This window comes from Argentina silus (genome assembly GCF_951799395.1).
Source record: "Argentina silus genome assembly, chromosome: 9".
Taxonomy (NCBI): domain Eukaryota; kingdom Metazoa; phylum Chordata; class Actinopteri; order Argentiniformes; family Argentinidae; genus Argentina; species Argentina silus.
Window position 1 is genome coordinate 21,425,662 of NC_139663.1, and position 25,000 is coordinate 21,450,661.

The window sequence follows — 25,000 nt, forward strand, 5'->3', positions numbered from 1 at the left end:
TGATGAGTGGTTAAACCGGGTCATGTTGTTGCGGTCAGACTGACTGACAGACGGTCAGTCTCTGGACTGCGGTCGCGGCAGGGCAGGCGCAGTGACGTAGTGGTGGATCCATGAACACGTCATAATTCACCATGTTTATTATAATGAGCAGAAAGGTTTTCAATCAGTTGCTGTTTGGTCATCGACAGAAGTACATGTGCTCCGTATTTCAGGAGATGTAACCTTTCGATGAAACATGGATAGAAGACAGTTTGAGGTATGTGAATATTCAGAATATTCAGATTCAATAAGCAGTCAGTTAGTTCTTCCAGTTTAAAATGAATACAAATGTATTGCTCGGCTAAATATAGTATAAATGGACTCCCAAGGTAAACTGGAGTAATATGACCTAGATATGAGAGTAATGGACATATTTCACACTTGAAGTCAAATAAAATCTAACTTTATTTGTCAAATACACAGAGTACAGCCATAGACGGTGTAATGAAATGCTTTGGGCAAGCTAGCTCCTCAACAGTGGGTTAGGGTTGAGTCTCTACAATGAAGTCATATTAAAACCAATAACAGAGGTAGCAATAGTATGGTGAAGGTGACAGGTGAAATGACAGAGGACTTTCTGCTGTCTCCCAGGTGTCGGGGGCCAGCAGTGATGACCTCATCATCACTGACCTGGACACAGAGGAGTTGCCTGTGGGTGTGGCTGATGATGTCACACAGCAACTCAGATAGGCGCTGTCAGATACACATTTACACATGGCAAATGCTAAGTGGGATGCTCAGGACGGCCCGACTCTGATGTCACCCCGTTGAAGGTCATCGTGGCCGTCATAGGCAGCATCCTATGAGCTAATTATTTTATTAAAAAAAGAAAAAAAGAAAAAGGTGCAGCACGTATTTTGTGTTCTTCGCTGGCATGAGCGGTCAAGCCGCAGTGACCCTGAGCATCAGAGGCAACAACAGGCAGCGGAGCTATCGTTATCGCTAGGCAATGTTTATCTTTGTGTTGTTTGTTGAATGAAAGCGCCCAAGTAAGTCGCTTAAATGCTGTCAATCTTATCTCACAATAATATATGTAAGAGACCCATTCATTTATAACCTGTTGATGCTGTCGCCATTCATTTTAGATACGTATTGTTTTTATTACGTTGTACGGACGTTGTCTAGTTTAGTAGCTCGCCCTCTATGTGAGCTAACTATTTTACCTCAGGCTGCTGGTCAGTGAAAGTGTTGTGGGTCGGCCCACATTACAGAAAGATAACAAATAATTTAGTAACCCAAGTAAGTCACCTAAATGCTGTCAATCTCATCTCACAACAATATATGTGAGAGGCCCATTCATTTATAACCAATGAATGCTGTTGCCATCAATGACCGTGTACAGAATGCGCGCTAGCAAACAGAAAGATAAACATTACCTACTGGCAATAACGACATCTAGCTAACCAGCCAGTAGAGTCTGAGGTTAAATAGTTAGATCACGCAGAGGGCTAGCTAGACAGCATCTGTACAACGTAATATCAACAATAATGTGTATAAACAATGAATGCCAATATTACCAATAGGCAGGGGTTACATTGGGATTCAGGAGGTGGGGGAGCCCTAAAAGAAATTCTGCCACAGACGATTTTTTCCTCAAATCTACAGAATAAGCAACAACCATGCCTTTACACCCAAACTGCCTAAACTATATAAGAGGCATATTCATTTGCATCCTTTTGATGTTATTCCCATTCATTTTTACACACATTGTTGTTTATATTACGTTGTACAGATGCTGTCTAACTAGCCCTCTATGTGAGCTAACTATTTTACTTCAGACTCTACTGGCCAGCTAGCGACCTCCTCCTCTGCCTCCAGGTTTACAGGCTAGCGACCTCCTCCTCTGCCTCCAGGTTTACAGGCTAGCTACCTCCTCCTCTGCCTCCAGGTTTACAGGCTAGCGACCTCCTCCTCTGCCTCCAGGTTTACAGGCTAGCGACCTCCTCCTCTGCCTCCAGGTTTACAGGCTAGCGACCTCCTCCTCTGCCTCCAGGTTTACAGGCTAGCGACCTCCTCCTCTGCCTCCAGGTTTACAGGCTAGCGACCTCCTCCTCTGCCTCCAGGTTTACAGGCTAGCGACCTCCTCCTCTGCCTCCAGGTTTACAGGCTAGCGACCTCCTCCTCTGCCTCCAGGTTTACAGGCTAGCGACCTCCTCCTCTGCCTCCAGGTTTACAGGCTAGCTACCTCCTCCTCTGCCTCCAGGTTTACAGGCTAGCGACCTCCTCCTCTGGCTCCAGGTTTACAGGCTAGTTACCTCCTCCTCTGCCTCCAGGTTTACAGGCTAGCTACCTCCTCCTCTGCCTCCAGGTCTCCATCTTTAGCGATGACTATGGAATTTAAATATCAACCCTTATTAAACAGATAAACATTCAATCTTGTTCAAAATCGCAATTTCAGATAGCTACTTTTCTTTGACCACACACACTCAGTGTACAGTGCAAAAGCAAGTAAGTTAGTGTGACATGCTAGATATATTTTGACTTAGCCAGCTAACTTGAGTTCAGAACACCTGATCTCTTGAAATGGCTCAGATGAGTTAGCAACTCCATGACTTGGCAACATACTTTGCGCAAAACATAAAGATTTGCATGATTTAACTAAAAGTCTTGATTTAAACCTTGCTAGATAGCTACGTCTGATGTTACTCACATCTCACAGACGTTGCTTCTCAACCTCATACCACGATCTGGAGCAGTGGTGGATTGACAAGGGTTAGGCTGACCATCTAAATTAATCGTTAAAAGTTGGCGAATGTTTAATTTGTTTTCACATTAGCCATAATTCCTTTGTCATAGTCAAGGAAAAGGACTTTAGATTAGATTAGATTCAACTCTATTGTCATTGTGCAGAGTACAAATTCTGAGACAACGACTTGTTGGCATCAAAAGCTACAACTATTGAAATTAATCTGGTGACGTCAGACTTCAACATGTCCATTCATTTACAGTCATTGGGTCTACCCTCCACACATGGATGCATGGGCTGCTGCAGCCACTGTGTGAAAGTTGAGGGTGTGCAGAAACAAGAAACTGACAGACTGGGACACCTTCCCCTGGTCTCTCACCTCCCTCTCATTCATATCATCTCAATAAGGAGAGACACACGGAGGAGGAGGATGGCTCCTTCCCAGACTCTGTAGTCATTGCTAGCTCAATGTTAACTTCGCTAGCACACATTAGCACCATGTTGTTCCCAGAGGTCAGGTCCTCTGTCCTTCAGGCTGAACAGGTTCTTCACCAGCAGGGCTGAAAGAGTACTAGAGAGCGGGGCTGGGGACCAGGCCATGGAACCACATCTCACAACATTACCAAGAGTTTTCACTACACTGTAGTGTCCACATACACAGGCAAGGGAGCATTAAAGGTACAACATATTCTTGTCTATTGAACGTCCCAAAGATGACTCCAGCACATCAAGATGACTCCAGCAGTCGACTCTGTTCAGAGAGCCATTCAACAGTCATGGAACAGAAAAATGAAGACCACATTTCTCAATTTGAAGATTTAAGATTTATTTAATATTGATGATTAGATTTTTTACAACACAGGTTCATTTTCTATACTAGACCTGTTCTGCTTGCTATAGTATGTATTGTAAACAAAGTTTAATTTGATTTGATTTGAGGGTTGGGGTGCTTTTAAAAATTTTAAGGAAAAACATTTAATATAAAACATCTCTTTTACAGTTTATTGAGAAAACATTGAAAATAAATGTCCGATTTGCAAACATTGAATCATTCAAATGAATATGAGCCAAACCCTGGAATATGTAATAGAGGTCCAATATGACCAGACATAAGCATCCTCTGATTGTTGACAACATCACAGGATTGGGCTTCAATAATTTAGGTTATGATAAAGCGTCACTCACTGATGGGGAGCTCTAAGATTACACAGCTCAACACTGTCGCCATAAGCCCAAATAGGCCCAAACCCAGGATAGAGGGGCTGAGAGAATGTGGTCTGGACTCTGTGGAGGAGGGTCATTGTGTCAGAGGAGACGCTGTAGAAGGACAGAGCACCTGCCTTGTGATCCAGGTACACTCCTACTCTGGAGGAATGAGGGCCTGATACTTTAGTCTCAACATTATTGTGATGGAAACTATAACCATTACTAAAGCAGTATAACTTCCAGGACTTGTCATTCAATCCAAATCTATTGTCATCACCTCTCCCTGTTCTGCTGATGTCTTTATATGAGACTGCTGTACAACCATACTGACCCCTCCTCTCAACCTCCCAGTAACAGCGTTCAGACAGACCTTCTCTACAAAGCACTTGTGCATAGGAAATGAATCTCTCTGGATGATCAGGATATGGCTGGGCTGTTTTCATTAATGTCACCTTTCTGTTCCCCTCAGACAGAGAGAGGTATCTGAATGCTGTGTTTGGGTCCAGTGTGAGTTGACGGAAATCTGGGAGAAGAGCAGAGCAGAGACCAAATCAGAGAAATAAGAGGAGTCAGATATCTAGCCTGTCTTTGATGAGTCTCTCCCTCTCCCAAAGCTCTCTCAGGGTTTGTGGAGAGTATCAGTGGAGAGAGACTGTTAGCAACATGAGGATAAAGAGACTCACATTGTAAAAACTGGGCTCTGGTCTTGGGCTCTGGTGGCAGTAAAACATCCACTGCATTCACTACAGACACACAAACACATTCACAAAGAGAGAAACATTCACATTATAAAACATTACACACACACGTACTGTATACAAAGTGATGATTAGGACCTTGGTCTAAAGTTGACTATATAAAGGGACTAGAGGTAGAGATTTAGCTCACCTGTAGTTGAGATCTTGGGCCACTCCCCCTTAAAGATGTCCTCTAGTTTCTCTCTCAGCTTAGACACAGCCTGACTTACATCTCCAAAGTACTGAAGAGGACCCACAATGATGCTGGGTAAGTCTGAACATACACTGGGACTGGAGAGAGACTGGTAACTCTGGAGAGAGAGAGAGAGTTGCGTGTGGTCAAACTGGTAGTTGTGAGGAAGGGTTAAATCAATAACTGAACAGGAAGCTCCTTTCAGTATTCTAGATGGAGGGTCAGCGTAGTTACCTGGAGGAAATGGATGTGATCCTCAGTGTGTGAAAGCTGCCCCAGCTCAGTGTCTCTCCTCCTCAGCTCAGCTATCTCCTGCTTCAGTCTCTCCAGGAGTCCTTCAGCCTGACTCACTGCTGCCTTCTGCTGGGCTCTGATCAGCTCTGTTACCTCAGAGCGCATTCTCTCAATGGAGCGGATCAGCTCAGTAAAGATCCTCTCACTGTCCTCCACTGCTGCCTGTGCAGAGCGCTGTTAGGACACACATGCACACACACACACACACACACACACACACACACACACACACACACACACACACACACACACACACACACACACACACACACAAACACACACACAGTGGGATTGGAGAGTGGCTGACTGGAGGAGAGCAGTGAAATGGTGCGTCTCTTCTGTTCAATACTCACTGTGAGAGACTCCACAGCCTGTTGCATCTCCTTCAGCTCCTTCTCTCTCTCCTGGACTCTCTGTTGGACTTTCTGCTGACTCATCCCCAGCTGCTTCTGTGGACAAACAGTGCTTTTGTGATGAAAATGCCAGATTTGATAATTGGTAATGAAACTGTCTATTTCTGAATTAATCATGAGGGAAGTATGAGAACTCTACACTTACAATATATATTGATATCAAATCAGGAAAATGTAACTGATATTGGCAGAGTCTCCATATTGGTGCACATTAACAGTAATATGAATACCAACATTGCAGATGTAGTTTGAGATGAGAAATCATTAAAAAAAAAAGATATGAATATTCATTTGATAATAACATGCAATATATGTATATTGAGGACAAAGACAAATAATTTGCAGGTTTTATGAATTCATGATGACTGTTTTAACCTGCCAAACTAGTTTACACCTTGGACCCTATAACTCTTACAGCGAATATCTCCTTTCATAAAATCATGGTCAGATGTTTATTTCAATCATTAACTCACTTCAGTGTAAGAGACAAGGACATGGACTTTCATCTTCACACCAGACCAATTCATTTCACCAACACATGAACATTCATTAATCTAACATCAAATAAGATGAACAATAAATAGTCCAACTTTTCTACTGCCATGAAGTGCTTCCAAAAACTGCCAGCTGCCTTGTCACCAATGAGTAGCTCTGGTTTTTACCTGTTTCTCAGTCCTTTCTGCTGCAGCTGAGACTGTATCATGGCCTTTATGTTCATCCACGGAACACAGATAACAGATACACTGCTGGTCAGTACGACAGAACATCTTCATCACTTCATCATGACGAGAGCAGATCTTCTCCTGCAGTTGTGTGGAGGCTTTGACCAGCTTGTGCTTCTTTAATGGAGCTACATCATAGTGAGGCTGGAGGTGAGTCTCACAGTAAGAGGCCAGACACATCAGACAGGACTTGAGGGCTTTCTGCTTTCTCCCAGTGCAGAAATCACACGCCACATCTCCAGGTCCAGCATAACAGTGAGCAGGAGGAGCAGCTTGGAGTCCTCTATTCTTTCGTTTCTCTTCCACTAATTCAGCCAACAGAGTGTTTTTCCTCAGAACAGGCCTTGGGATGAAGCTTTCCTTGCATATCGGGCAGCTGTAGATCCCTTTCTGATCATCCCGATCCCAGCAGCCCTTAATACAGCCCATACAGTAGCTGTGTCCACAGGGAATAGCCACCGGATCCTTCAGTATATCCAGACAGATCGGACAACTGAAGGAGTCAATGCTCTCTGCCATTTTGCTGCACACACGACCAGACGGAGCAGCAGAGATAAGTTTCGTTTCTCTCTAAATGTTTGTACTTGTGGGCGGGAACACTTCCTGGTTCTGTGTCTCTGTAACTGTAGTGGGAGTGGTGTGTGTGTGTGTGTGTGTGTGTGTGTGTGTGTGTGTGTGTGTGTGTGTGTGTGTGTGTGTGTGTGTGTGGAGCTGTAGGGGGAGTGATGTTGGACAGAGGCCAGGAACAGAGTGGATGTTCTTGTTAAAGTACTAAAATACTTTCCATTTGATTGGTGGCCGTCTTCTTCTCTGTGATTGGTGCAATTGTTCAGCACATTCAACGTCCCTCTGCAGCCACCAGCCCTTGTGAACTCATTCCATTTCCACAACTGAATACAACCGTATTTTGACTTGCTCAAAGATTTTGGTAATGTGAGATTGAGTTCATTTACCAGTTGGAGCCACTAGGTGGCACAGTTATACATCTTCCTCCTATGTTGCTGACTACAGAGTAGAGCAAGAGCAGTTGGCCAATTGCAGCTGAGAGATGCCAGTCTGAACAACCATGCAGAGTTACTATATGAAGTTGATCAACTAATATGCTGCACCAGCACTTCCTCCAGTTCCTGATTCATGACTCCTGGGTTATCACAAAGATATTTGTTCTACCTGGATTATGTCAATAACATGTCATGAAAACGTGAATAGGACATAGGGAATCATAATGACGCTGGATTGATGTTCTGGATTGATCCTCATGACGGGCGTTGACCACCTGCCACCACCTTCCTCTAGTCTCTTACCTCCTTTCCAGCACATTTCTGCTTTTGTTTTGACTTCATAGAGCGCTCCTTACAAACAGATTTAGAGCTCTGATCTGATCAGTGTGTGGAGACTCAGTTCACAGAGTCATTCAACAATCATTGTCAGAATATAAAAAGGAAGATCAGATTTCTCAGTTTGAATTCAGTATTGATGATTCGATTTTGGACAACACATGTTCATTTTTTATACCAGATAACCAGTAAGTGTTCTGCTTAGCAGTTCTTAGTTCTTCCATTTCTAACATAAAGTTTCTCTCTTTCTTTCTTCTGTCCTCCCTTTCATTCATTCTCAGTTGCCAGTCAGGAGACCCAGTCAGTTCTACCTTCATCAGAGAGTCACCAATGAGTAGCTCTGGTTCTTACCTGTTTCTCAATCCTTTCTGCAGAAAAAGGAAGACCACATTTCTCAATTTGAAGATTTAAGATTTATTCAACATTGATGATTTGATTTTGTACAACACAGGTTCATTTTTTATACCAGAACTCCAGTAAGTGTTCTGCTTGGCTTCAGATTTGTCAGAGAGACGTCTTGGATCTACATAGTTGTGTCCCTCTGAGCGGACACCTTGGTCATCCTATCACATGGAGCAAAGACCCAGAGTGTGGTTCATACCAGCACAGAAACACATTCATAACCTGTGATCAGTACAGAAGGAACATTTACATGTGGACTGACAGGGAGAAATCTACCATGGGAACCCTATCATAGTATGGAGATTTGATATGAAATATGAACAATCAAAATTGACTCTCTACAGCATAAAATATTCAAAACACTGAAGTATCAAAATAGGCTTCTGCCATGATAAACATCCAGCAGAATAGTTTGATTTAACACAATATATGCCATTTAGCTGATGCTTTTATCCAAAGCGACTTACATTGCAGTGAGTGCCCACATTTCAGTATACATGGTCCCAGCGGGAGTCAAACCCACAACCTAAGCGTTGTTAGCGCCATGCTCTACCAACTCAGCCACAGACAACTCAGCCACAGCCCTGTTCATCAGTCTTCCTACACCCCTGTTGTGGAGAGTGGCTTGGCCTGTTTGGTCGGTGAAGTGCCGGCCCCAGCCCGGCCCGTTTAGCATAGTGCAGGTGGTTGCCTCTGCGTCTGAACAGGTCCATCTGGGTGCGGAACGTGCCCCCATATTCGTCCAGCTCATCTGTTTCCGCGTCCTTGAGGTTGTAAGAGAGTGGTGGAGTAGTCACTAATTATTATTATAATTAATAATGATTAATAATATTAACAACTAATTAATATTACTAACACTAATATTGGAACCAAGGCACCAGTCTAAGCATCCAGTATTTCTGGTAATGAGCACATTATAAAAGCATGTTCGACTGTATTGAATATGTCAGGGTTATTAAAACACATTGTATTGCATCTATGTATGAAATGTGCTACAGTATGTATTGTAAACAAAGTTTAATTTGATTTGATTTGAGGGGTGATTTATATTTAATAGGAAAAACATTTAATATAAAAAACTTCTCTTTTACACTTTATTGAGAAAACATTGAAAATAAATCTTCTATTTGCAATCATTGAATCATTCAAATTAATGTGACCCAAACCCTGGAATATGTAATAGAGTTCCAATCTGACCAGACATAAGCATCCTCTGACTGTTGACAACATCACAGGATTTGGCTTCAATACTCTCAGATTATAGATTTCTAGACTCTCTCTCAGAGAGACCTCAATCTGAGAGTCAACCCTCTGAGATTCATTGAAGTGGTAAATAATTACATATAAACTCTTAAGACCAAATCGCAGAGAAGATATTTCTACAGAACAGTAGGTTATGATAAAGCATCACTCACTTATGGGGAGCTCTAAGATTACACAGCTCAAAACTGTCACCAAGAGCCCAATAAGGCCCAAACCCAGGATAGAGGGGCTGAGAGAATGTGGTCTGGACTCTGTGGAGGAGGGTCATTCTGTCAGAGGAGACACTGTAGAAGGACAGAGTACCTGTCATGTGATCCAGGTACACTCCTACTCTGGAGGACAGAGGGACTGATACTTTAGTCTCAACATTATTGTGAAGGAAACTATAACCATCACTAAAGCAGCCTAACACCCAGGACTTGTCATTGAATCCAAATTTATTGTCATAACCAACCCCTGTTCTGCTGATGTCTTTGTATGAGACTGCTGTACAACCATACTGACCCCTCCTCTCAACCTCCCAGTAACAGCGTCCAGACAGACCTTCTCTACAAAGCACTTGTACATAGGAAATTAATCTCTCTGGATGATTAGGATATGGCTGGACTTGGTTCATATATGTCACCTTTCTGTTCCCCTGAGACAGAAAGAGGTTTCTCTGTGCTGTGTTTGGGTCCAGTGTGAGTTGACGGAAACCTGGGAGAAGAGCAGAGCAGAGACCAAATCAGAGAAATAAGAGGAGTCAGATATCTAGGCTGTTTTTGATGAGTCTCTCCCTCTCCCAAAGCTCTCTCAGGGTTTGTGGAGAGTATCAGTGGAGAGAGACTGTTAGCAACATGAGGATAAAGAGACTCACGTTGTAAAAACTGGGCTCTGGTGGCAGTAAAACATCCACTGCATTCACTACAGACACACAAACACATTCACAAAGAGAGAAACATTCACATTATAACATATTACACATATGTACTGTATACAAAGTGATGATTAGGACCTTGGTCTAAAGTTGACTATATAAAGGGACTAGAGGTAGAGATTTAGCTCACCTGTAGTTGAGATCTTGGGCCACTCCCCCTTAAAGATGTCCTCTAGTTTGTCTCTCAGCTCAGACACAGCCTGAGTTACATCTCCAAAGTACTGAAGAGGACCCACAAAGATGCTGGGTAAGTCTGAACATACACTGGGACTGGAGAGAGACTGGTAACTCTGGAGAGAGAGAGAGAGAGAGAGAGAGAAAGAGAGTTGCGTGTGGTCAAACTGGCAGTTGTGAGGAAGGGTTAAATCAATAACTGAACAGGAAGCTCCTTTCAGTATTCCAGATGGAGGGTCAGTGTAGTTACCTGGAGGAAATGGATGTGATCCTCTGTGTGTGAAAGCTGCTCCAGCTCAGTGTCTCTCCTCCTCAGCTCAGCTATCTCCTGCTTCAGTCTCTCCAGGAGTCCTTCAGCCTGACTCACTGCTGCCTTCTGCTGGGCTCTGATCAGCTCTGTTACCTCAGAGCGCCTTCTCTCAATGGAGCGGATCAGCTCCGTAAAGATCCTCTCACTGTCCTCCACTGCTGCCTGTGCAGAGCGCTGTAAGGACACACACGCACACACACACACACACACACACACATACACATACACATACACATACACATACACATACACATACACATACACACACACACAGTGGGATTGGAGAGTGGCTGACTGGAGGAGAGCAGTGAAATGGTGCGTCTCCTCTGTTCAATACTCACTGTGAGAGACTCCACAGCCTGTTGCATCTCCTTCAGCTCCTTCTCTCTCTCCTGGACTCTCTGCTGGACTTTCTGCTGACTCATCCCCAGCTGCCTCTGTGGACAAACAATGTTTTTCTGATGGAAATGCCAGATTGATAATTGGTAATGAAACTGTCTGTTTTTGGGAAATATGAGAACTCTACACTTACAATATATGTTGATATCAAATCAGGTAAATGTAACTGATATTGACAGAGTCTCCATATTGGTGCACATTAACAGTAATATGAATACCAACATTGCAGATGTAGTTTGAGATGAGAAATCATTAAAAAAAAAAAAAGATCTGAATATTAATTTGATAATAACATGCAATATATGTATATTGAGGAAAAAAACAAATCATTTGCAGGATTATTTCCTCCCAATGGTACTAAAACACTCCAAATGTTGACCCTCTACATGGTGGCATGACCCTGTGGCACTGTGGCACCCTAGGAGACACTCTGTGCACTGTGGCACCCTAGGAGACACTCTGTGCACTGTGGCACCCTAGGAGACACTCTGTGCAAGCCTCCAAATCCATAAAGTAACCTTCAGGATATTGGAAACATATGTGCTTAAGCCTCCTATGACATTTGTTATATAGTAGACTGTATTTCTGTCACCTTTATCTCCCTGGTACCAGGCGAGAAGGCATAGCCTAACTAGCAGGTGTAACACAAAGCATCTTTAACGAGACATTGTATTTACGACCTATAATGGAGTGGTCAACAACTCAAGGTCCAACTGTCTAAAACTTGGGATGGTAACATTTGAGAAAACACATCTGTTTTCTCAAAGTCCAGAGTGTTCCTGACAGATACTTCTAACTACAGGGCCATTGTTCTCCAGAGCCCAGAGCTGCCCACAGACTGTTATCAGGGACTGCTGTAGATAATGCCATCTGTTTTCAAGGTTGTACATTGATATATGCTCATGTGAAAACCCCGCCTTAAGATCCGGCCATCAGAAGGGTATAAAGTATGTACTTTAACTTGTATCTGTGCTCTCTGTTCGTACGGTGCAGAGTGCTATGCTTGCAACCATTATTAAACCTACTAAACAGATGTTGTGTTTGTGCATTTTTTCAAAGTCTCTCCGAAATCGTTCTATGTGGTAAATCCCCTAGACAAAGATTTCCACCACAATCTCTTACCATAAAATCATAAAATCATGGTCAAATGTTTATTTCAATCATTAACTCACTTCAGTGTAAGAGACAAGGACATTTACACCAGCCCAATTCTTTTCACCAACACATGAACATTCATTAATCTAACATCAAATAAGATGAACAATAAATAGTCCAACTTTTCTACTGCCATGAAGTGCTTCCAAAAACTGCCAGCTGCCTTGTCACCAATGAGTAGCTCTGGTTTTTACCTGTTTCTCAGTCCTTTCTGCTGCAGCTGAGACTGTATCATGGCCTTTATGTTCATCCACGGAACACAGATAACAGATACACTGCTGGTCAGTACGACAGAACATCTTCATCACTTCATCATGACGAGAGCAGATCTTCTCCTGCAGTTGTGTGGAGGCTTTGACCAGCTTGTGCTTCTTTAATGGAGCTACATCATAGTGAGGCTGGAGGTGAGTCTCACAGTAAGAGGCCAGACACATCAGACAGGACTTGAGGGCTTTCTGCTTTCTCCCAGTGCAGAAATCACACGCCACATCTCCAGGTCCAGCATAACAGTGAGCAGGAGGAGCAGCTTGGAGTCCTCTATTCTTTCGTTTCTCTTCCACTAATTCAGCCAACAGAGTGTTTTTCCTCAGAACAGGCCTTGGGATGAAGCTTTCCTTGCATATCGGACAGCTGTAGATCCCCTTCTGATCATCCTGATCCCAGCAGCCCTTAATACAGCCCATACAATAGCTGTGTCCACAGGGAATAGTCACCGGATCCTTCAGTATATCCAGACAGATCGGACAACTAATGGAGTCAATGCTCTCTGCCATTTTGCTGCACACACGACCAGACGGAGCATCAGAGATAAGTTTCGTTTCTCTCTAAATGTTTGTACTTGTGGGCGGGAACACTTCCTGGTTCTGTGTCTCTGTAACTGTAGTGGGAGTGGTGTTGGTGCTGCTGTGTGTGTGTGTGTGTGTGTGTGTGTGTGTGTGTGTGTGTGTGTGTGTGTGTGTGGAGCTGTAGGGGGAGTGATGTTGGACAGAGGCCAGGAACAGAGGGGATGTTCTTGTTGACGTACTAAAATACTTTCCATTTGATTGGTGGCCGTCTTCTTCTCTGTGATTGGTGCAATCGTTCAGCACATTCAACGTCCCTCTGCAGCCACCAGGGTTCCCCTTGTGAACTCATTCCATTTCCACAACTGAATACAACCCTATTTTGACTTGCTCAAAGATTTTGGTAATGTGAGATTGAGTTCATTTACCAGTTGGAGCCACTAGGTGGCACAGTTATACATCTTCCTCCTATGTTGCTGACTACAGAGTAGAGCAAGAGCAGTTGGCCAATTGCAGCTGAGAGATGCCTGTCTGAACAACCATGCAGAGTTACTATATGAAGTTGATCAACTAATATGCTGCACCAGCACTTCCTCCAGTTCCTGATTCATGACTCCTGGGTTATCACAAAGATATTTGTTCTACCTGGATTATGTCAATAACATGTCGTGAAAATGTGAATAGGACATCGGGAATCATAATGACGCTGGATTGATGTTCTGGATTGATCCTCATGACGGGCGTTGACCACCTGCCACCACCTTCCTCTAGTCTCTTACCTCCTTTCCAGCACATTTCTGCTTTTGTTTTGACTTCATAGAGCGCTCCTTACAAACAGATTCAGAGCTCTGATCTGATGAGTGTGTGGAGACTCAGTTCACAGAGTCATTCAACAATCATTGTCAGAATATAAAAAGGAAGATCAGATTTCTCAGTTTGAATTCAGTATTGATGATTCGATTTTGGACAACACATGTTCATTTTTTATACCAGATAACCAGTAAGTGTTCTGCTTAGCAGTTCTTAGTTCTTCCATTTCTAACATAAAGTTTCTCTCTTTCTTTCTTCTGTCCTCCCTTTCATTCATTCTCAGTTGCCAGTGAGGAGACCCAGTCAGTTCTACCTTCATCAGAGTCACCAATGAGAAGCTCTGGTTCTTACCTGTTTCTCAGTCCTTTCTGCAGAAAAAGGAAGACCACATTTCTCAATTTGAAGATTTAAGATTTATTCAGTATTGATGATTTGATTTTGTACAACACAGGTTGATTTCCTATACCAGAACTCCAGTAAGTGTTCTGCTTGGCTTCAGATTTGTCAGAGAGATGTCTTGGATCTACATAGTTGTGTCCCTCTGAGCAGACACCTTGGTCATCCTATCACATGGAGCAAAGACCCAGAGTGTGGTTCATACCAGCACAGAAACACATTCATAACCTGTGATCAGTACAGAAGGAACATTTACATGTGGACTGACAGGGAGAAATCTACCATGGGAACCCTATCATAGTATGGAGATTTGATATGAAATATCAACAATCAAATTTGACTCTCTACAGCAGAAAATATCGAAAACATTAAAGTATCAAAATAAGCTAACGCTGCCATGATAAACGTCCAGCAGAATAGTTAGATTTAACACTAATATTGGAACCAAGGCACCAGTCTAAGCATCCAGTATTTCTGGTAATGAGCACATTATAAAAGCATGTTGTATTGTATTGAATATGTCAGGGTTATTAAAACACATTGTATTGCATCTATGTATGAAATGTGCTACAGTATGTATTGTAAACAAAGTTTAATTTGATTTGATTTGAGGGGTGATTTATATTTAATAGGAAAAACATTTAAGATAAAAAACTTCTCTTTTACACTTTATTGAGAAAACATTGAAAATAAATGTTCTATTTGCAAACATTGAATCATTCAAATTAATATGACCCAAACCCTGGAATATGTAATAGTGGTCCAATCTGACCAGACATAAGCATCCTCTGACTGTTGACAACATCACAGGATTTGGCTTCAATCATTTCAGATTCTAGATTTCTAGACTCAATCTGAGAGTCAACCCTCTGAGATTCATTGAAGTGGGAAATAATTACATATAAACTCTTAAGACCAAATCGCAGAGAAGATATTTCTACAGAACAGTAGGTTATGATAAAGCATCACTCACTTATGGGGAGATTACACAGCTCAAAACTGTCACCATAAGCCCAATAAGGCCCAAACCCAGGATAGAGGGGCTGAGAGAATGTGGTCTGGACTCTGTGGAGGAGGGTCATTGTGTCAGAGGAGACGCTGTAGAAGGACAGAGTACCTGTCCTGTGATCCAGGTACACTCCTACTCTGGAGGACTGAGGGCCTGATACTTTAGTCACAACATTATTGTGATGGAAACTATAACCATTACTAAAGCAGTATAACCTCCAGGACTTGTCATTCAATCCAAATATATTGTCATTACCTCTCCCTGTTCTGCTGATGTCTTTATATGAGACTGCTATAGAAGCATACTGACCCCTCCTCTCAACCTCCCAGTAACAGCGTCCAGACAGACCTTCTCTACAAAGCACTTGTGCAGAGGAAATGAATCTCTCTGGATGATTAGGATATGGCTGGTCTTGTTTCACACCTGTCACCTTTCTCTTCCCCTCAGACAGAGAGAGGTTTCTGTGTGCTGTGTTTGCGTCCAGTGTGAGCTGACAGGAATCTGGGAGAAGAGCAGAGCAGAGACCAAATCAGTGAAATAAGAGGAGTCAGATATCTAGCCTGTCTTTGATGAGTCTCTCCCTCTCCTAGAGCTCTCTAGTTCTATCTCAGGGTTTGTGGAGAGTATCAGTGGAGTGAGATTATCTACTTTAGGATAAAGAGACTCACATTGTAAAAACTGGGCTCTGGTCTTTGGCTCTGGTGGCAGTAAAACATCCACTGCATTCACTACAGACACACAAACACATTCACAAAGAGAGAAATATTCACATCATAACATATTACACACACATGTACTGTATACAAAGTGATGATTAGGACCTTGGTCTGAAGTTAATTATATAAAGGGACTAGAGGTAGAGTTTTAGCTCACCTGTAGTTGAGATCTTGGGCCACTCCCGCTTAAAGACGTCTTCTAGTTTCTCTCTCAGCTCAGACACAGCCTGACTTACATCTCCAAAGTACTGAAGACGACAGACAATGATGCTGGGTAAGTCTGAAGATACACTGGGACTGGAGAGAGACTGGTAACTCTGGAGAGAGAGAGAGAGAGAGAGAGAGAGAGAGAGAGAGAGAGAGTTGCGTGTGGTCAAACTGGTAGTTGTGAGGAAGGGTTAAATCAATAACTGAACAGGAAGCTCCTTTCAGTATTCCAGATGGAGGGTCAGTGTAGTTACCTGGAGGAAATGGATGTGATCCTCTGTGTGTGAAAGCTGCTCCAGCTCAGCATCTCTCCTCCTCAGCTCAGCAATCTCCTGCTTCAGTCTCTCCAGGAGTCCTTCAGCCTGACTCACTGCTGCCACCTGCTGGGCTCTGATCAGCTCTGTTACCTCAGAGCGCATTCTCTCAATGGAGCGGATCAGCTCAGTAAAGATCCTCTCACTGTCCTCCACTGCTGCCTGTGCAGAGCGCTGTTAGGACACACACACACACACACACAGTGGGATTGGAGAGTGGCTGACTGGAGGAGAGCAGTGAAATGGTGCGTCTCCTCTGTTCAATACTCACTGTGAGAGACTCCACAGCCTGTTGCATCTCCTTCAGCTCCTTCTCTCTCTCCTGGACTCTCTGCTGGACTTTCTGCTGACTCATCCCCAGCTGCTTCTGTGGACAAACAGTGCTTTTGTGATGAAAATGCCAGATTTGATAATTGGTAACGAAACTGTCTATTTCTGAATTAATCATGAGGGAAATATGAGAACTCTACACTTACAATATATATTGATATCAAATCAGGAAAATGTAACTGATATTGGCAGAGTCTCCATATTGGTGCACATTAACAGTAATATGAATACCAACATTGCAGATGTAGTTTGAGATGAGAAATCGTTAAAAAAAAAAAAAAGATATGAATATTCATCAGATAATAACATGCAATATATGTATATTGAGGAAAAAGACAAATCATTTGCAGGTTTTATGAATTCATGATGACTGTTTTAACCTGCCAAACTAGTTTACACCTTGGACCCTATAACTCTTACAGCGAATATCTCCTTTCATAAAATCATGGTCAGATGTTTATTTCAATCATTAACTCACTTCAGTGTAAGAGACAAGGACATTTACACCAGACCAATTCTTTTAACCAACAAATGAACATTCATTCATCTAACATCAAATAAGATGAACAATAAATAGTCTAACTTTTCTACTGCCATGAAGTGCTTCCAAAAACTGCCAGCTGCTAGTGAGTCACCAATGAGTAGCTCTGGTTCTTACCTGTTTCTCAGTCCTTTCTGCTGCAGCTGAGACTGTATCATGGCCTTTATGTTCATCCACGGAACACAGATAACAGATACACTGCTGGTCAGTACGACAGAACATCTTCATCACTTCATCATGACGAGAGCAGATCTTCTCCTGCAGTTGTGTGGAGGCTTTGACCAGCTTGTGCTTCTTTAATGGAGCTACATCATAGTGAGGCTGCAGGTGAGTCTCACAGTAAGAGGCCAGACACACCAGACAGGACTTGAGGGCTTTCTGCTTTCTCCCAGTGCAGAAATCACATGCCACATCTCCAGGTCCAGCATAACAGTGAGCAGGAGGAGCAGCTTGGAGTCCTCTATTCTTTTGTTTCTCTTCCACTAATTCAGCCAACAGAGTGTTTTTCCTCAGAACAGGCCTTGGGACAAAGCTTTCCTTGCATATCGGACAGCTGTAGATCCCTTTTTGATCATCCTGATCCCAGCAGCCCTTAATACAGCTCGTACAATAGCTGTGTCCACAGGGAATAGTCGCCGGATCCTTCAGTATATCCAGACAGATCGGACAACTAATGGAGTCAATACTCTCTGCCATTTTGCTGCACACACGACCAGACGGAGCAGCAGAGTATAAGAGATAAGTTTCGTTTCTCTCGAAGTGTTTGTGCTTGTGGGCGGGAACACTTCCTGGTTCTGTGTCTCTGTAACTGTAGAGTAGGGGAACTGTTTTTTTGTGTGTGTGTGTGTGTGTGTGTGTGTGTGTGTGTGTGTGTGTGTGTGTGTGTGTGGAGCTGTAGGAGGAGTGATGTTGGACAGAGGCCAGGAGCAGAGTGGATGTTCTTGGTGACGTATTAAAATACTTTCCTTTTGATTGGTGGCCGTCTTCTTCTCTGTGATTGGTGCAACCTTTCAGCCTATTCAACGTCCCTCTGCAGCCACCAGGGTTCCTCTTGTGAATTCATTTGATTTTCACCACCGGATACAACTATATATTGACTTGCTCAATTATTGTGGTAACGTGAGATTGAGTTACTATATAAAGATGACCAATTTATATGCTACACCAGCACTTCCTCCAGTTCCTGATTCCTGAAGATATTTTTTCGACCTGGATTATGTCAATGACATGTCATGAAAATGTGAATCCAACATGAAGTTGATAATGATGAAGCTGGTTGACCTGTCCTACACCCCTCATGACAGACATCTTTAGAGGTCTGATCTGATCACCGTATGTAGACTCTGTTCACAGAGTCATTCAACGGTCATGGAAAAGAAAAAGGAAGACAATATTTCTCAATTTGAAGATTTAAGACTTATTCAATACACTTCACACACGCGTGCGCTCACATGTACTCACACACTTCACACTTCACATACATACACTTCCATCACACACACACACACACACACACACCACTAGCATCCCTAACCCCATCCCTTTAGACCACCCCAAATATACACACACCGTTTGCTGGTGCTTCAGACCCACAGCAAAGACATTATTTTGTTGTCAAATAAAGAATGTTCCTTTATTATCTGCTGTGGTTTGTGAAGACAGTTTGGTGTTAATATGTTTTATGATTCAGTACAATCCTCATTAAAAGCACCTTTCCTACAAATATTTCTTTAGTTAGAATTTAGTTAGAACCCAGATGTGTTTGGTTCAGCGCAGTTTGCCGCTGGGGGGCGCTCTAGCGCAAGAAGCGAATTCAGAGGTCATCGAACCGGAAACACATGACATTTGCGCAAGGAGCTTTGCGGCGATGCTGCGCACGGCGACTGATCCACAAATGCAATGCGTCGCTGGAAAGGCTGGTTGTGAATGAGCTGTCCGGCGCTGATGTTCTGTAATCTGTGAATCATCGCCTCGGCGCACACCACGTTGACGTTGCTCACCACTGCTGAGGCTCTCCATGTGGGGAAAACATTGGTCGCATGAGGCTGAGAAACACCGAAGGATCTGCGTATGTGTCGGTTTCTTTCGAGAATATTTACACACGGGAACTAAGCTAACACTCATGTTCTAACAACCTACACGGCGATCTATATGCGTAGACATGGAGACGATAGACACGCGGTCTAGAAACGATCTAGGAAACGATAGGGGAAAGATGAAGCGGCTCCCCGAAGATGAGCCAGACTTGAAGAAAGAAGAGGCCAAGAGACAGAAGCACGCCAAGACAGTGACTGCGTTGGGCGAAGAGGACGAGTCGGTCAAACTACTGGGGGATCTGGTGTTCGGTGCTGAAGATGAGCTCGTTGACAGGCTGGTGGAGGTAAAGGGTCGATATGTAGCTAGCTAAGCTAGCACAGATCTATACAGTGCCAGGGCAGTTGTTTTGTTGCTTACTTGGCTAGCTGTCTATCTAAACAAGTTTGATGTCTGTGTTCGTGCATTGTGCTGTATCTTATTAGGTGTAGCCTACTATCCATTGCATAGGATGCAATTGTGTATAGCATTGCATATGACCCTGTACACCCCAGGCCCACCTTAAATAGCTGAACGAAGAGTTAGCCTCAATCTCTCGTGTCATTGGTTGTATAGTATCTGGGCCCTGTCAGAATACTCCTAGCATAAACCATCCTTTCCTCCCTTCCTGCCCTGGGATATCTACTGATGTGTCACGACTCGATTGGTGACAGCAAGGCCATGCAAAGCTTGCTCTGACCAATCCAATCATATTAGATCAGTGTTTATGGAAGGAAGGAAGGATGGATGGATTTTCAATGTGTAGGAAGGATGGATGGATGGATTTTCAATGTGTAGGAAGGGTGGATGGATGGCTGGATGCATTTTCAAAGTGTAGGAAGAATGGATGGATGGACGGGCAGACAGGACTGTCATCTCCCTCTCCCATCCCAATGTTCCCTTCTTCAGGAGTCGGACAACGAGGGGGCCACACTGCTGGACGAGGACTCCAGCGAATCAGACGTGGAGAATGAGGCACGGCTGCGGGTTCAGCCAATCAGGAAGGCCGTGTGGGAGGATGAGGATGACGAGCTGGAGGAAGAGTGAGTGTCTTTGGGACTGTCTGCTCCCCTGCATCTCAGTTCTCCATCCTTCTCCCTGAACTTTACACTTGTCCACGCCACATACATAGATTTAAAGCGTAGGATTGCGGTAAACATCGACTGTTACACTGGCCCTGTACTTTGAAGTCTGTATAGGGGAGGGGACACGTGTACTAGCAGGGGAAAGGATGGAGAATTGGACCGTGTGTGTCTCATTATTGGTGTTTCTTGACCAATGTGTCTCACCTCCCTACTCACATTCATACAACCAGTAACAGACTAATACTAGCCGTGTGTGTGTACGCACCTGTGTGTGTGTGTGTGTGTACACGTGCATGTGTGTGTGTGGTATCTATCCCTCTGATGTTTCCCCTCCCGTCTCCTAGAGTGGACATGAGCCATCGGTTCCGGAAGGATCTGACCAAAGGAGACGCAGAGGCCAAGATGACCAAACACAAGCTGCAGCAGAGGATGAAGGAACAGTGAGTGGATGGATGGATGGATGGATGGATGGACGGACATATCAATAGATATACTAGAGAAATGGCTATTTTCACCTCAGCCTTTCAGGAGATTTCTGCTCTAGTCAAGCTTCTTTCTCTCCTTCTCCCCCACCCTCTCTCCTTCTCCCCCACCCTCTCTCCTTCTCCCCCTCCCCTCTCTCTCTCTCCCTCTCCCCTCTCTCTCCCTCTCCCCTCTCTCTCGCTCCCCCTCCCCTCTCTCTCTCGCTCCCCCTCCCCTCTCTCCCCCTCCCCCTCCCCTCTCTCCCCCTCCCCCTCCCCTCTCTCTCTCGCTCCCCCTCCCCTCTCTCTCTCTCCCCCTCCCCTCTCTCTCGCTCCCCCTCTCTCTCTCTCAGGTTCCAGAAAGCTATGGGTGGAGCACCATCCTGGGCGGAGACAAAAGTCAAGAAGAAGAGTAAGAAGAAAGGTAATTCTAGAATTGATGGTTTTGAACAACCCCTTTAAGGTAAACCACGTTATGCTAGAAACAAGGCCTACTTATCAAGCAGACTTGCGTATCTATACAAGTAAAACAATTTAATCATCCATCCATTTTCATTAGCTGACGACGATGATGATGATGATGATGATGATGATGATGATGAAGAGGATGGAGACGACCTGTTGAGGAAGACGGCCAACTTCGTTCGGTCCTCAGAGAGCCTGGCTAAAGGCACCATACAGGTCAGTTCTGATGTACACACACATACACACACACACCAGCTGCTAATGAAGCTGTGGTTTTGGGTGATTGACATCACGTCATAAGCATTTTGCATATCGGTGGATTAACTTTTCATAGACAAAGCAGTGCTTGATATAACAGCACAGTAGCGATTGTCGGATTATTATAGTTATAATTCTGAATTCTAATCTGATCTGCCTCCTCTAGATTAAGAAGTGTCTCGATGCCAACAGCGCCCGGCCCTCTGAGGATAGGCTGACCACCGTGCAGTTCCACCCCTCGGCTCAGGTCGTCATGACAGCAGGCCTCGATCAATCCATCTCTCTCTTCCAGGTATGACTCATCATCACTCACCAATCAAAGCTGGGAAGTGTTTTGGGTAGTCTGCATCTCCTCCACTCTTCATTTATTTATTTCCTACACTCCCCCTTCCCTCCCTTCTTTTTCCCTTCCTCCCTCCCTCCCTTCTTTAACCCCCGCCCCCCACACTCTCTTCCACTTCTAATTTGTTCCTGTCTTCCTTCCTCCTCCCTTCCTTCCTTCCCTCCCTCCCCCTTCCCCCCCTCAGGTGGATGGGAAGACCAACCCTAAGATCCAGAGTATCCATCTGGAGCGGTTCCCGGTCAACAAGGCCCAGTTCAGCGTGGGCGGGGAGCAGGTGGTCGCCACCAGCCTGAGGAACAGGATGTTCTACATCTACGACATGATGGAGGGCAAGGTCATCCCGGTACACACTGTCAGAGGTCAGTCCCACCTCCTAGACCCTACCTCCAAAACCCTACCTCCTAGCCCTTACCTCCTAGCCCATAGCCCTGTCTAAGTGTGAGAGTCTGCTAATCCCAGCTGTTGTCTCCTACCTCCTAGCCCCTAGACTCTACCTCCTAGCCCCTAGACTCTACTTCCTAACTCCTAGCCCCTAACTCCTAGCCCTGTCTGAGTGACTGCTGTACCTGTGAGAGCCTGTTAACCCCAGCTGTTGTCTCCCAGGTCTGAAGGAGCAGAGGATTAAAGAGTTTGAAGTTTCTCCTGAAGGAGATTCTCTCCTCCTCACCGGAACCTCCGGATATCTTCACGTCTTAACCCTGAAGGTAGGTGTTACTATGGAGACGAGACACCTGTAGTCTTAGCTCTGAAGGTAGGTGTTACTATGGAGACACCTGTAGTCACGCACCTCCTGAAGGTAGGTGTTACTATGGAGACACCTGTGGTCTTAACCCTGAAGGTAGGTGTTACCATGGAGACACCTGTAGTCTTAACCCTAAAGGTAGGTGTTACCATGGAGACACCTGTAGTCACTCACCTCCTGAAGAATATTGGGAGAGGCCATTTAGTCTCAGGTGTGTGTCGTGTCTCTAACGTGGCTCCTCCCCTCCAGACGAAGGAGGTGGTCCGCAGCATGAAGGTCAACGGCAGCGTCAGCGGCACGGCGTTCTCTCACGATGGCAGCAAGATCTACACACACACAGGTGGGCCACAGCCAGGTCTACACACACACACACACACATTCAGGTAGGCCACAGCACATACACACACACTCACTCACTCACACAAACACTCAGGTGGGCCACAGCCAGGTCTACACACACACACACACACACTCTCTCAGATAGACCACAGCAAGGTCTACACACACACACACTCAGGTGGAAGCTTAAAGGAAGCTGAGGTGTACGTGTGATGTAGATTAATAGACAGATGGATAGAAAACTGTGTGTTTCCCTACAGAAGAGGGTGAGATGTAGATAAAAAAAATGGATGGATAACTGTGTTTCCTTATAGAGGAGGGCAAGGTATAGATGGATGGATGGAAGGATGGATGGATAACACTGTTTCCTTATAGAGGAGGGAAAGGTATGGATGGATGGAAGGATGGATGGATAACACTTTCCTTATAGAGGAGGGAAAGGTATAGATGGATGGATGGAAGGATGGATGGATAACACTGTTTCCTTATAGAGGAGGGAAAGGTATAGATGGATGGATACATAGATGGATGGATAGATACATAGATGGATGGATACATAGATGGATGGATACGTGGATGGATGGATATGTAGATGGATGGATAACTCTGTGTGTTTCCCGACAGAGGAGGGCGAGGTGTACGTGTGGGACGTGAGGAGCAACAAGTGTCTCAACAGGTTCACAGACGACGGCTGTGTGAGGGGGATGTCCATCGCTGCCTCCGCCAATGGACAGTACCTCGCCTGCGGGTGAGGCAGCCATCTTTAATCTGCCATCTGTTGGATGATGAGAGAGACGCGATGATGACCATTATTATTATCATCATCAGTGTCCTGTATCATTATTCATTATGTCTCTCTCTCTCTCTCTCTCTCCCTCCCCTTCCCTCTCTCCCTCCCCCTCCTTCCCTCCCTCTCTCCCTCCCTTCCTCCCTCCCCCTCCCTCCAGTTCCCAGGCGGGCGTGGTGAACCTCTACTCCCAAGAGGCGTGTCTTAGGGAGACCAATCCCAAGCCTCTGAAGGCCATCATGAACGTGTTGACCCCGGCGACCTCGCTCCGCTTTAACCCCGCCTCCGAGGTCCTCGCCATCGCCTCCCGGGCTGACAACGAGGCCGTCCGATTGGTCAGTCCCACTCCTCGGCCCTTCCCCCCCCTCCTCTGTGGTGGTCAAACAGAGCCAATAGGATGAGCACAACAGAACTGTTCTCAGAACAGTGAGGCTGACTCAGTTGACCTGGATAAGTCAAGTCTGAATTAAATGAATGAAAATTAGATAAAAAGGATCTTCTAAAAAAGGAATATCTAGTCTGTCTTGTGACTATGGTATCATTAGTGTCTCTGTGTTTGACTGTGTCTCTCCTGTCCTCTCCCTCTCTCCCCTCCTCCTCTCCCTCTCTCCCCTCCTCCTCTCCCTCTCTCCCCTCCTCTCCTCCCTTCCCTCTCCTCCTCCACCTCCTCTCCTCCCTCCAGGTTCACCTCCCCAGCTACACGGTGTTCTCTAACTTCCCCATGTTGCAGAGGAAGCCCTTCTACAGGGCCCACAGCCTGGACTTCTCCCCCCACAGCGGCTTCTTCTCCCTGGCCAACAACAAGGGAAAAGCCCCCCTCTTCAGGTACCTCCAGGACACAACCCAGGAGCTTCAGAGACAAATTTAGGCCTACACCCAGGACTCAGTTTAACATGATGAGAGATCATGACTTATTATGATCATTATAACTGGGAGAGAAAAAACATTCAGTGTTAACAAAGTCAATTATTTTATTTATTTTTTTTAATTTTTTTTCTAACGCTGATCTTGTTTCTCTCTCATCTTCACCAGGTTGTTGCATTACAAAGACTTCTGAAGAAGAGCTGCACTACGACACGCCGTCAAACTCCTCCAC

At 44.7% G+C, this 25,000-nt stretch overlaps 3 protein-coding genes across 3 annotated transcripts in view; 1 reads left to right on the top strand and 2 right to left on the bottom strand.

The window, feature by feature from the left end:
* Positions 1-3,548: 3,548 nt before the first annotated feature.
* Positions 3,549-13,021, bottom strand: LOC310809900 (E3 ubiquitin/ISG15 ligase TRIM25-like). The gene is made up of 14 exons (XM_083677420.1): positions 12,441-13,021; positions 11,034-11,129; positions 10,633-10,866; positions 10,339-10,498; positions 10,149-10,195; positions 9,918-9,988; positions 8,573-8,793; positions 7,244-7,295; positions 6,231-6,813; positions 5,509-5,604; positions 5,096-5,329; positions 4,820-4,979; positions 4,615-4,674; positions 3,549-4,454 (listed from the first exon to the last, which is right to left on the bottom strand). Exons 1-14 carry the CDS (start codon positions 13,017-13,019, stop codon positions 3,907-3,909), a joined length of 3,141 nt encoding a protein of 1,046 aa, XP_083533546.1. The 5' UTR covers positions 13,020-13,021; the 3' UTR covers positions 3,549-3,906.
* A 1,868-nt stretch (positions 13,022-14,889) lies between these two features.
* LOC310810153 (tripartite motif-containing protein 16-like) lies at positions 14,890-18,067 on the bottom strand. Its single transcript, XM_083677819.1, has 6 exons — positions 17,469-18,067; positions 16,752-16,847; positions 16,421-16,654; positions 16,117-16,276; positions 15,912-15,971; positions 14,890-15,744 (listed from the first exon to the last, which is right to left on the bottom strand). The coding sequence occupies exons 1-6, from the start codon at positions 18,045-18,047 to the stop codon at positions 15,200-15,202; spliced, it is 1,674 nt and encodes a 557-aa protein (XP_083533945.1). The 5' UTR covers positions 18,048-18,067; the 3' UTR covers positions 14,890-15,199.
* Positions 18,068-19,342: 1,275 nt separating this feature from the next.
* utp18 (UTP18 small subunit processome component) overlaps positions 19,343-25,000 on the top strand; it is a 6,098-nt gene continuing 440 nt past the window's right edge. Inside the window, exons 1-13 of the mRNA XM_083677820.1 lie at positions 19,343-19,731; positions 20,334-20,467; positions 20,854-20,949; positions 21,324-21,394; positions 21,530-21,651; positions 21,860-21,985; positions 22,221-22,395; positions 22,640-22,740; positions 23,028-23,118; positions 23,742-23,865; positions 24,065-24,239; positions 24,587-24,729; positions 24,937-25,000. The exon at positions 24,937-25,000 is cut by the window's right edge and continues 440 nt beyond it. Of these exons, the coding sequence (XP_083533946.1) occupies positions 19,513-19,731; positions 20,334-20,467; positions 20,854-20,949; positions 21,324-21,394; positions 21,530-21,651; positions 21,860-21,985; positions 22,221-22,395; positions 22,640-22,740; positions 23,028-23,118; positions 23,742-23,865; positions 24,065-24,239; positions 24,587-24,729; positions 24,937-24,961 (1,602 nt within the window). The 5' untranslated portion in view covers positions 19,343-19,512 and the 3' untranslated portion in view covers positions 24,962-25,000. The remainder of the gene's footprint in view (positions 19,732-20,333; positions 20,468-20,853; positions 20,950-21,323; positions 21,395-21,529; positions 21,652-21,859; positions 21,986-22,220; positions 22,396-22,639; positions 22,741-23,027; positions 23,119-23,741; positions 23,866-24,064; positions 24,240-24,586; positions 24,730-24,936) is intronic.

Coding starts and splice junctions, on each gene's coding strand:
- LOC310810153 (XM_083677819.1), bottom strand. CDS start 18,047: ATGGCAGAGAGTATTGACTCCATTAGTTGTCCGATCTGTCTGGATATA. Junction 16,848..17,468: donor CAGAAAGGACTGAGAAACAG/GTAAGAACCAGA, acceptor GTTTGTCCACAG/AAGCAGCTGGGGATGAGTCA. Junction 15,745..15,911: donor CAGAGCCCAGTTTTTACAAT/GTGAGTCTCTTT, acceptor CTCTTCTCCCAG/ATTCCTGTCAGCTCACACTG.
- LOC310809900 (XM_083677420.1), bottom strand. CDS start 13,019: ATGGCAGAGAGCATTGACTCCATTAGTTGTCCGATCTGTCTGGATATA. Junction 10,499..10,632: donor ATCACATCCATTTCCTCCAG/GTAACTACACTG, acceptor CTCTCTCTCCAG/AGTTACCAGTCTCTCTCCAG. Junction 7,296..8,572: donor GGCTGAGTTGGTAGAGCATG/GCGCTAACAACG, acceptor TCTACTCTGTAG/TCAGCAACATAGGAGGAAGA.